The 12,165-nt window shown below is 27.8% G+C and overlaps 1 protein-coding gene across 2 annotated transcripts in view; it reads right to left on the bottom strand.

Annotated features, from left to right (window-relative positions):
• Positions 1-12,165, bottom strand: part of LOC119607960 (fringe glycosyltransferase) — a 126,329-nt gene that overhangs the window by 41,765 nt on the left and 72,399 nt on the right. The window contains exon 1 of one of the 2 annotated variants that reach the window (XM_037962133.1): positions 3,665-4,189. The exons of the other annotated variant lie outside the window; for it this stretch is intronic. Coding sequence (XP_037818061.1) covers positions 3,665-3,793 — 129 coding nt within the window. The 5' untranslated portion in view covers positions 3,794-4,189. Of the gene's footprint in view, positions 1-3,664; positions 4,190-12,165 lie in introns of those variants that run through there. 2 annotated transcript variants of the gene reach the window in all.

Genomic DNA, 12,165 nt, shown 5'->3' with positions numbered 1-12,165 from the left:
TAGTCTGTAGTCTGGACTATAGTGTATTCTATAGTATGGACTATAGTGTAGACAATAGTCTGGACTATTTTAGTCTGGACTATAGTGATGTCTATAGTCTGGACTATAGTGTAGTCCATAGTCTGGACCATAGTGTAGTCTATAGTCTGGACTATAGTGTATTCTATAGTGTAGTCTATAGTCTGGACTATAGTGTAGTCTATAGTCTGGACTATAGTGTAGTCTATAATTTGGACTATAGTGTAGTCTAAAGTCTGGACTATAGTGTAGTCTATAATCTGGACTAAAGTGTAGTCTATAGTCTGGACTATAGTGTAGTCTATAATCTGGGCTCTTCTATAGTATATGCCGCAGTCTAGTCAATAGTCTCGACTATAGTCTAGTTTATACTCCGGACTATAGTAAGTCTATAGTCTTGACTACAGTTTAGTATACAGTACGGACTATAGTGCGGTCTATATACCGTTATATAATCTGGACTGCTGTCTAGTCTATAGTATGGACTACAATGTGATTAAATCTGGTCTATAGCTTAGTCTATAATGTAGAATTTACTCTTTAGTCTGGAATGATAGATTAACAGTTTTCATTTTCACCCGGTAACAGAAATCATGAAATAAAATTAAAAATCTAAATTGAACCTAAAACTATAATTCAAAACTCTTGTACTTTACAAATCTTTCATCAAAACCGCCCAAGGCGAAAGCTAAAATATAAAATTTTTAATCACCAAATTTTAACTACCTAAAAAACTCAAATATTTTCACTTTTTCTTTATCGGAAAACTAAAATTTTAAAATAATAGAAAATCATAATAAATTCGTTACGATTAGTTTAAATTACTAACAAACTATAGTTTTTATCATTATTTAATAGTTGAGCAATAAAACAAAGAATAAAAAAATCTGTCATTTATAACAGACTTTATATACAGCTTAAAAGCTGCTGCTGTAAAATAGTAGCTGATATTTTAAGCCTTAAAAGTAGTTCCAGTAGAAAATACTTTTAACTTAATTTATTTTATTTAAATTAACTTTCTTTCCCATGATTTCTTGTTAAAAAAATAAACATTTTTAATATAAAAATTTAAGGAAAAACTGGTTGTTTGTTATTAATAAAAAAATGTTTAAATGATTTTAACATAAAATTAAAATAGTTTTTTAAATTATATTCTTTCCTCTTCCAGTTGTATGCTTTCTCAAGTCTAATCTTTAAATAATATAGGTTTTATCTTTAGGCCTTTTATAAAAAAAAATTAAAAAAATGTTTCAAGCGGCGGCATTAGTGTTTAATTAACACAAATATTTATGAGTTAACTTTAAATTTTATTCAATAGAAATTTATTAACAGAAGTAGAATGCATTTCATGTTTTATCTTCTGTTTTTAGTTTATAGTCCATGGTAACCATAAAATTGATCTATTCTCATATATGATCTCTTTGTGGTTTCCTTCATTAGCTAGCGGGGGGAAATTTGTGATTAACATATTTTTAAATATGACAACAACAATTAATATATCGTGAGATATTAATAATAAATAGTGGATTTTATTAGAAATATTTTGAAATTGTGTTTTAATATAGAAAAACTGTAAAAAGGGGGCTTAAAGTTTAGGTAATTAAACTGCAGGAAATTTTCTGTCAATATTATTATTATTGGATGAAATGGATGCATCACTGTACTAGAGCTAAGGTGTTAAAAATGTAAATAATCGATGGTTTTGCTTAAAAATTTTGTTCTGGTCAAATTCGATAAATTTTCGTGATCTGTTTTAACGGAGAGAAATCCATATTTTGAAGGTAGAACTTTTAACAGCAGAAATTCAACCCGATGGATCAGTTACTGCCGCGAGATATCAACAGTTTTAATTTATTCGTTACTTAATATGACTTGGGACTACAGATATACGAATGGCACATCGAACTCTTACTAATGGTGGTACTCAAGCCGAAGCGCAAGCAAAAATCTGAAGAAGTACTTCGATAGTACATCTCTTAATAAGAATCCATTCGAACGCATCAAATCGCGAGAAATTGAATGCGAAACTGTCAAAAGCTGAATTTAAAGATGTTATTCATCAGTTAATATGACTCGGGACTTCAGATTTACGAACGGCATATCGAACTCTTACTAATGGCGGTACTAAAGCCGAAACGCAAGTAAAAATCTGAAGAACTACTTGGATAGTACATCCCTCAATAAGAATTCATTCGAACACAAAACTGTTAAGAGCAGAATTTAAAGAAATTCAAGCCGAATTTCGGGAAATCAATATTTTCATGTTATTTATCACTTAATGTGACTCGAGACTTCAGATTTAAGAACGGCATATCGATCACTTATTAATGGCGGTATGCATGCCGAAGCACAAGCAAAAAACTAAAGAACTCGTTAAGAATCCCTTCGCAAATATCAATTAATATCATTAGAAAGCAATATTTTGAATATATGAATCGGTACTTCAGTCTTATAGCTATTAGATATACTGGGCCCAAATTACGGCATACGATATCGATCGAAATCTCAATAGAATCTAAATGGAGATTTCGATCGATATCGTATGCCATAATTTGGGCCCTGAATTACTGCTAACGGCGACACTAAAAGCAAAACACACACACAAACAACTGTAGAACTACTTGAAAACTTCTCTGATGTTACAATACGTCAGTGAAGTTTTCCTCTAAACAACCCATGGTTCAAAGAAATCCTAAGTATAATAAGGTACCGATATAAAAACAATTTTAATATTTCCCATATTAATATTACTAAAGATTTGAATTCTGAAATTCTATATAATTTTAATATTTCCCATATTAATATTACTAAAGATTTGAATTCTGAAATTCTATATCTGAATCCTTCTGGTTGCAAGCTTTAGTTTCTTTTAGACAAGATGGACTGTACGACAATCAAACTTTAAACATCTCAAGCAAGACCCTTATTCCAGACCTGGTAAATTTTCCTGTGGATAAGGTCTCTGAATTAAACTAATTATAAAAGTCTTATTCTTTCAAGGTTGAATTCCAATTTTAACCTCATATTTTAGGGAAGTAATCCTCCTTGTTAAAAAACTCGGAGCCGAATACAGTCCCGATATAAAAGCAACTTATTACAGACGATTTGCATTCTCGAAGTCCATTATAAGTCCATTATGGCCTGCACTATTCTGCAACCGAATCTCCTAAACAGGCCCATAATCCACATTTGGACAATTTGCCTATGAGTAGGGCCTACAGATAATAAGAACCAACTGAAAAATTTATTTCACTACAAAAACTAATTATTTCTCAGATTAAACCGCAACTTTTACCTCACACTTTAGGATCTACGCAAAAAGTTAAAAGCTTTTTCTATAAAACTTCAAAAACATGATCAAATAAGATCAAAATCTTGCATGAATAAACAAGATTTGAATTTAGATCATACAAAAAAATCAAAGACCAATTGTCGATATGATATAATAGATCATTTCTAGAACATTACAATAACATTGTATTGACTCTTTAGCCAGCGATCTTTAGTCAAATCAACTTCTCCATTGATAAAATGAAATATATTTTTAATCTTAATTAAAACCCATTTAAATTTGTCCACACCAACAAAAAACAGACAAGACTTTTTCACTATTGTCTCAATGTTAACATATATAATAGAGACTCACCTCAATATTGGGATATCCATATGAACTTTGGTAAAACACCAAAGTGGTGTAAATGATGATCACGGCAAGAGTCATTGCTTGTAATTGGCGCTTATAACGTTGTGGCAATGACAATAAAATAGAGCTCATGCTTTAATAAACATCATGGGAAGATATTTTTTTTTCTTTATTTTTTTGTGTTTTTGTGATTCTATTATATTGTATATTTTTATTTTATATTATATTTGTTTCAAATTATTTTAATCCTTTTTTTTCTACTACCACACTAAACAGCTTATATAAAACACAACAAATTTATACACAAGCTTGTATAAATAACAAAAAATAAAAACTTTAAGCCGATTTAACAAATAATCATAAAATTTATGTTAACTATTTATATAGAAATTTAAACGTTTCTATTTTATGGGTTTATCATAAAAAAGTAGAAAAAAAAACAAACTTTGTTTAAATTCTTTAACAAATTATTTTTATTGTAAGTAATTTTTATGTTATTTCTTTTCTTTCTTTTATACACACTTTAAATATTCATATTTTTAAATTCATATTCATAAAGAATTTTTATTAAATTATAAAATTATTCAAAAATAATTGTTTTGTTTTTAATTTATGTATTTTTTCGTATTATTAATCACTTTAATAAAATGTATACAAAATATATCACCGCCAGTACTTATTATTTGTATACATTAAAAAAAAAAAACGTAAAGTCGTGGGCAAAATTTTTTAAAAATTTATATAAATCAACCGTGGTTTAAACAACGCTTCTTAAAAGTCAAAACGCGACTGTTCATTTTGGAAAACCTTCAGATACTTTACACTTCATGTGCTCACTCTTAGTTACACACTCAATATTAAAACACATTCTTGTTTATGACTGGAATTTATCCAGATACTTTGCTCTTGTAGTTCGTAAACAATATCTTTATTATTTCTTTTAAAGCCAAAACGATCAACAAGTGTTCGGTTGTTTGGTTGGAAAATGAGCTCGTGTTGTCGTCTCGAGGCTCTCAAAAGCAACAGGAATTTTCCAATTAGATCACATTTCCAGTGGGCACACAGTTTGTTTATATTTTGAATCGAGTATCTCAAAGATATAAGTACTCTCTCTCTTTCAATTTAGATTATATCTCTCTCATGTATTGTTTTTGACCTGTCTCTCTCGTCGCTCATATTTATTTCTTTTTACATAAATTTTTGTTTGACTGTTTTATGTTTTTCGAAAAAATCATGTGTTGCATTTTAAATTATCGTGCATTTTTTGGCCGCTGGCCGTTGCTTTTTGTCTTGTGTTTCGTTTATTATTAACGTTTTGCACCTTTTGTACGCTACATTTAGGTTTTAGGGCAGAAGAAGAATTTTGTTTATAACAAAGTCAAAATAGATAGATAGATAGATGGATGATGGATGGATGGATGGATGGATGGATGGATGGATGGATGGATGGATGGATGGATGGATGGAGGATGGATAGATGATAGATAGATAGATAATAGATAGATAGACTAGATAGATAGAGATAGATAGATAATAGATAGATAGATAGATAGAAGATAGATAGATAGAGATAGATAGATAGATAGATAGATAGATAGATAGATAGATTAGATAGATAGAATAGATAGGATAGCTAGAATAGATAGTAGCTAGCTAGCTAGATAGATAGATAGATAGATAGATAGATAGATAGTAGCTAGATAGATAATAGTAGATAGATAGATAGATAGATAGATTAGATAGATAGATAGATAGATAGAAGATTAATGATTAGATAGATAGATAGATAGATAGATAGATAGATAGATAGATCGATAGATAGATAGATAGATAGATAGATAGATAGATAGATAGATAGATAGATAGATAGATAGATAGATAGATAGATAGATAGATAGATAGATTAGATAGATAGATAGATAGATAGATAGATAGATAGATAGATAGATAGTAGATAGATAGATAGATAGATAGATAGATAGATAGATAGATAGATAGATAGATAGATAGATAGATAGATAGATAGATAGATAGATAGATAGATAGATAGATAGATAGAAGATAGATAGATAGATAGATAGATAGATAAGATAGATAGATAGATAGATAGATAGATAGATAGATAGATAGATAGATAGATAGATAGATAGATAGATAGATAGATAGATAGATAGTAGATAGATAGATAGATAGAAGATAGATAAGATAGATAGATAGATAGATAGATAGATAGATAGATAGATAGATAGATAGATAGATGATAGATAGATAGATAGATAGATAGATAGATAGATAGATAGAAGATAGATAGATAGATAGATAGATAGATAGATAGCTAGATAGATAGATAGATAGATAGATAGATAGATATAGATAGATAGATAGATAGATAGATAGATAGATAGATAGATAGATAGATAGATAGATAGATAGATAAGATAGATAGATAGATAGCTAGATAGATAGATAGATAGATAGATAGATAGATAGATAGCTAGATAGATAGATAGATAGATAGATAGATAGATAGATAGATAGATAGATAGATAGATAGATCGATAGATAGATAGATAGATAGATAGATAGAAGATTAGATAGATAGATAGATAGATTAGATCGAAGATAGATAGATAGAGAGGTAGATAGATAGATACATAGATAGATAGATAGATAGATAGATAGATAGATAGATAGATAGATAGATAGATAGATAGATAGATAGATAGATAGATAGATAGATAGATAGATAGATAGATAGATAGATAGATAGATAGATAGATAGATAGATAGATAGATAGATAGATAGATAGATAGATAGATAGATAGATAGATAGATAGATAGATAGATAGATAGATAGATAGATAGATAGATAGATAGATAGATAGATAGATAGATAGATAGATAGATAGATAGATAGATAGATAGATAGATAGATAGATAGATAGATAGATAGATAGATAGTTCATATCGATACCAACTCCAAATAAGAAGTTAATTTTAATTATATGTATATGGAATAGTGATTCGTTGCTATCGACCATAACTTCCACATTCGATTTTGAACAATTTTCATATTGTCTACTATGCCTACACACAAAACTAAAAACAACAGTGAGTTTTAAAACACTCATATCCTGTGAGTCTAGAAGTTGTACCGACTGTTTGGCAGTTTGAAACCTTCAGACTTTCATTGTCATCTACGCATTTGTTGGCTTGCGACCTACACAAATTTTAACATGAGTTACAAACAATATTTTCTATCTGTGTTACTTTTTTTTTTCTTATTTTCTTCTACTATTTGTCTTTTCCTGTAGGCACAATTCATTTACATTTGCGTTACAGTGAGACTTGATCCCTTTTGCTTTAATTTACTATTTCATTTATACCTGTTTTGATTTTTAGGTTTTTTTTTTTTGGCTTTTTAAAACCAGCAAATATTTGTAGAGGACTCGGTGTTAAATTGTACAAGTATTGCTGATATTTGTTCTACACTTTTCTTTCAAGTCACAGTAAATCGAGTCTGTATTCTTTTTTCGATATTTATTTACTTGCCATTTCTGTTTTGATAACGAACTTGACCTTTTCTTTTTAATTTATGCCGTCAATCTTTACTTTGAGATTTATAGAGAAAAAAACACTTCAAGTATCATAAATGCTAAAAAATAAATATTTTTTTAAGGTTGAAATTACATCACAAATAAAAAAAAAAAAAAAAACAAAGAAAAAAAAACAATTTTCCATTTCATTAAACCGATTTTAAATCGTTTAGATCGGTTTTAATTTACAAACAATTTAACAGTTATGAACAGAAAAACTGTTTATTTGGGATTTTGTGTAACCTACGGCTAAGAACATTGTGATTGTCGGTAGGTTTGTCCGTCTGTTAGTTAGAATTAACTAACTAACTAAAATCGTGATATACTTAGAAGTCATACTATTTAATAATACAGAAAATGGAGCCATATAGGTACATACAGTTTCTCCGATTTATTTTCTTTTATTCAAAATCTGCCAAATCACCGAAACAATATTTCAGCAAACTAACTCCTATTTTATGACTTCAAATTATTTAGTTAATGTTTTAAATAATCAGACCTGACTTAAAACACTTGTAGGTCATGTAATCCTCGAATATTTAAACAACAAAAACAACATCCCCACAACAACTGCAATAATAATAATACGACTAAAGCTTCGAAAATAAAAAAAAAAAACTTTAAACAAAAGAATGAGGAATTGTGTTTTGAATCTTAAACAAAAGATTTATTAAAGCAACAACAGAGACTTAAAGTTAAATAAACGTTAAAGTAATAGCAACAAAAACAACAGCATAATATTGGCGAGTTCCCCCCAAAGACATGGTAACACAAGAAAAACGGTTGCCTTGCGGTTAGGCGTGTCTCCGTAGACGCGAGCCTAAAACTTTACAACAGCAGCAGCAACAATAAGCAAGCAAGACGAAGACGACGACGACAACAAAAACTACAACTTATTGAAGCTTTACATTATAAAAGCTGCAACAACAACAACAATAAGAAATAAAATAAAAATATAGTTAGTTTATTCTATAGACATGTTCAAATAATTTTAGCCAGAAATGATCCCCGGTAGCAATGAATAAACTTGGTTACAACTTGGCTTAATAAAAGTTTGTTCATATTCCTATATATAGTTCTAGCCATTAAACTAAAAGACTAGAAGGGTATGCTGTTGTTGTTCTTGCATAAAACTTAAATAACCCCAGAACAATAGTAACAACAACAACAACAACAACAGCAGCGGCGGCTGCAAGAATTGCACTAAAACAACGATCGGGCTGGAACGTTGAAAGCAACATTTGAATTGTAAGTTCATTTATTGAACTAAAACCACAAAGTAACAATAAACTACTACAACAGTATACCGGCACAGTGTTAAGAAAAGCTATAGGTACACAGATATTTAAAAAAATGTAATTTTTCTTCTTTATAGAAAATTTTTGAAAAGTACTTTTTTAAAGAAAATTTATCTTTATACCCTACACCACTTTAGTGGGGAGGGTATATTGGGTTTGTGCTGATGTTTGTAACGCACAATATTATTCGTCCTATACCCACCTTAAAGTATACCAATCGGCTTAGAATCATTTTCTGAGTCGATTTAGCTACACCCGTCCGTCCTTATAAACTTTGTAATCAAACTACAGGTCGCAATTTTGAAGATAATACAATAAAATTTGATATATGATCTTGTATTGTCCCAGCCTATTAAAAAAGGTTAAGATCGGTCCATTCCATACAAATGAAACCCCGAATAGGGTTTGCAAACTTTGTAATCAAACTACAGGTCGCAACTTTGAAGATAATTCCATGAAATTTGGCACATGATCTTCTATTGTTACCAGAGACGAAGTCTATTGAAAATACTTAGCATCGGTCCATTATTTCACCTAGCCCCCAATACATCTGAACCCCCCGAATAGGGCTTTTAAGTTCATATGTTTATGTTTAATATATGTTATGTTTAATATAATCGTATCTCGACAAAAAGCTGTAAAATAAAGTTATATACTAGCCTTGATGACCCTGATGAATTTCATAATGATAGGGACTCATTTGACCCTAGCCCATATACAAAGCCCCCTTCAAAATATGACTTAAATGTCATATTTTGAAGGGGGTATAATTCAAATTGGTTGTAGTGTATTCTATGGTCGGCCTCGTCCGACTATAAATTTTTAATTGAACATTTCTTTTCTAGAAAATTTTCCAAAATTTCTCTTCTTTATAGACAATTTTAAAAACTTCTCTTATTTATAGGACATTTCGAAAATGTCCCTTTTTTATAGGATATTTCTCTTTATAGAAAATTCTAAAATTTTTTCTTTCTTATAGAAAATTATCGAAAATTTCTCTCTTTCAAAATTCTAGAAAACTTCTCTTCTTTATAGAAAACTTTTGGAATATTTCTATTTTTATAGGAAAATCTCGAATATTTCTCTTATCGAAAATTAAAAAAACTGTTATTTTTAAAAAATTCTAGGAAATTTCTCTTCTTTACAGAAAATTCTAGAAATATTTTCGTCCTTATAGAAAATTCCAGAAAACCTCTCTTCTTTATAGAAATTCTAGAAAATTTCTCTTCTTTACAGGAAATTTTCCCTTTTTTATAGAATATTTCTCTTTGTAGAAAATTCTAAAAATTTTTCTTTCTTATAGAAAATTTTCGAAAATTTTCTTCTTTACAGAAAGTTCTAGAAAATTTCTCTTCTTTACAGAATTTTTTTTGAAATATTTTAATATTTTGTAGAAAAAATATCGAAAATTTATATTCCTTAAAGAAAAATTAAAAAAAATGCTATTTATAGAAAATTCTTGGAATATTCTCTTCTTTACAGAAAATTCTAGAAATAGAAAATTCCAAAAAACCTCTCTTCTTTATAGAAAATTCTAGAAAACTTCTCTTCTTTATAGAAAAGTTGTCTTTTTTTAAAGAAATTTTAGAAAAATTCTCTTCTTTATAGAAAATTTTTGGAATATTTCTATTCTTTATAGGAAATCTCGAAAAAGTCTCTTTCTTATAAAAAATTTTAAAAAATTTCTGTTGTTTATAGAAATTGCTAGAAATTTTCTATTCTTTATGGAAAATTCTATAAAATTTTTCTTCTTTATAGAAAATTTTAGAAAATTTGTTTTCCTTACAGAAAGTTCTAGAAAACTTCTCTTCTTTATAGAAAATTTTTGAAATATTTCTATTCTTTATAGGAAAATCTCAAAAATGTCTCTTCCTTATAGAAAATTTAAAAAAAAATTCTGTTGAAAATTTTTGAAATTTTCTCGTCTTTATAGAAAATTCTAGAAAATTTCTCTTCTTTATAGAAAATTCTAGAGAACTTCTCTTCTTTATAGAAAATATTTCTTCTTTATAGAAAATTCTGAAAACTTTCTCTCTTTACTGAAAATTCTAGAAATTTTATATTTTTTATAGGAAAATATTGAAAATTTCTCTTCCTTATAGAAAATTATAGAAAATGGGTGTTCTTTATAAAAAATTCTAAATAGGAAAAAATTCTTTATAGAACATTATATAAAACTTTTCTTCTTAATAGAAAATTCTAGGAATTTTCTCTTTTCTACAGAAAATTTTACAAATATTCTCTTCTTTATAGAAAATTCTAGAAAATATCTGTTCTTTATAGAAAATTTTAGAAATGTTATATTCTTCATAGAAATTTAAAAAAAAATCGCTTCTTTATAGAAAATTTTACAAAACTTAATTTTTTTATATAAAATTTCTCTTCTTTGCAGAAAATTCTAGAAAATTTCTGTTCTTTATAGAAAATTCTAGAAATGTGGAAAATTTTCAAACATTTTTCATCTTGATGGAAAGTTTTCAAAAATTTATCTACTTTATAGAAAATTTTCGATAATTGCATTTTTCATTAATTTTATTTATTTTTTCATAAAAATTTTTCTATTTTTTTTTATAGAAATTTTTCGTAAATTTTCACTTCTTTATAGAAAATTACGATAATTTTTAGAAAATTTTCACAAATATTTCTTTTTTATAGAACATTTTTCAAGATTTCTTCTTTTTTTCAATTGAAAATTTTCAAAAATGTTTACTTTTTCATAAAAAACAATCGCAATTTATTATAGAAATTTTTTGCAAATTTCTCTTTTATATAGAAAATTTTGTCTTCTTTATAAAAAATTTCCAATTTTTTTTTTTTTTTTTCATTATAGAACATTAGATATTTTTTGGAAAAATTTCGCAAAATTTCAAATTTCTTTAAAAAATTTCAAAAATTTTCTTTTTTATAAATTTTTTAGAAAAGTTCTTCAAATAAACAATTTTTAGAAATTTAAATTAAACAAAACCTTTAACTATATTCCAGACTTCTAGTTATTATTGTTTAAAATAACGTGTTTGTTACACTCAAAAAAAATTTTCGACATTGAATCATTTAGAACATTTAATACTATAACATTTCTCCATTAACGAAATTTTCTCGAGTATAAATTTTTCACAACAATTGTCTTCAACAATAGGTGGAGTACATTGCATTTTGTTGTTGTTGTTGTTGCCTAAGTTATTGTCTCAATACTCTACACGTTGCACAGATCACTTGGCAAATAAGTCGTTTGATTTCTATAAAGACAAAAAGAGGGGAGGGGAACAAATAAACAACAACACCTTGGTATCTAAAACCAGAACTTGGTCAGTAAAAATTCAACAACTAACTGCAAACAATCATAATGAGTATATTTATGCAGTTGATTCTGTTAAACAACAACAACTCGAATGTTAAATTAAATATGTACTAGTATTATTGTAGTGTATTTCTTGTGGCATGAATTGAAATGGTCTTCGGTTTTGTTATTCCTTATGTCTTGGTGATATTATGGTTGGTTGTTTATTTGAGGATTGGGCGAGCGGAACTGCGGCAGAGAGCAAAAGAAAAAACATACTAAAGCCCCCCAGAAGGTGAATTATTTTAATCCATATAATAATGGATAATAAA

Source organism: Lucilia sericata, unplaced genomic scaffold (genome assembly GCF_015586225.1).
Source record: "Lucilia sericata isolate MDLA Ls3-8-SP2 unplaced genomic scaffold, ASM1558622v1 Contig000769F_arrow, whole genome shotgun sequence".
NCBI lineage: Eukaryota > Metazoa > Arthropoda > Insecta > Diptera > Calliphoridae > Lucilia > Lucilia sericata.
The sequence above is the reverse complement of the archived record's forward strand: the minus strand, read 5'-3'. Positions and strand labels throughout refer to the sequence as shown.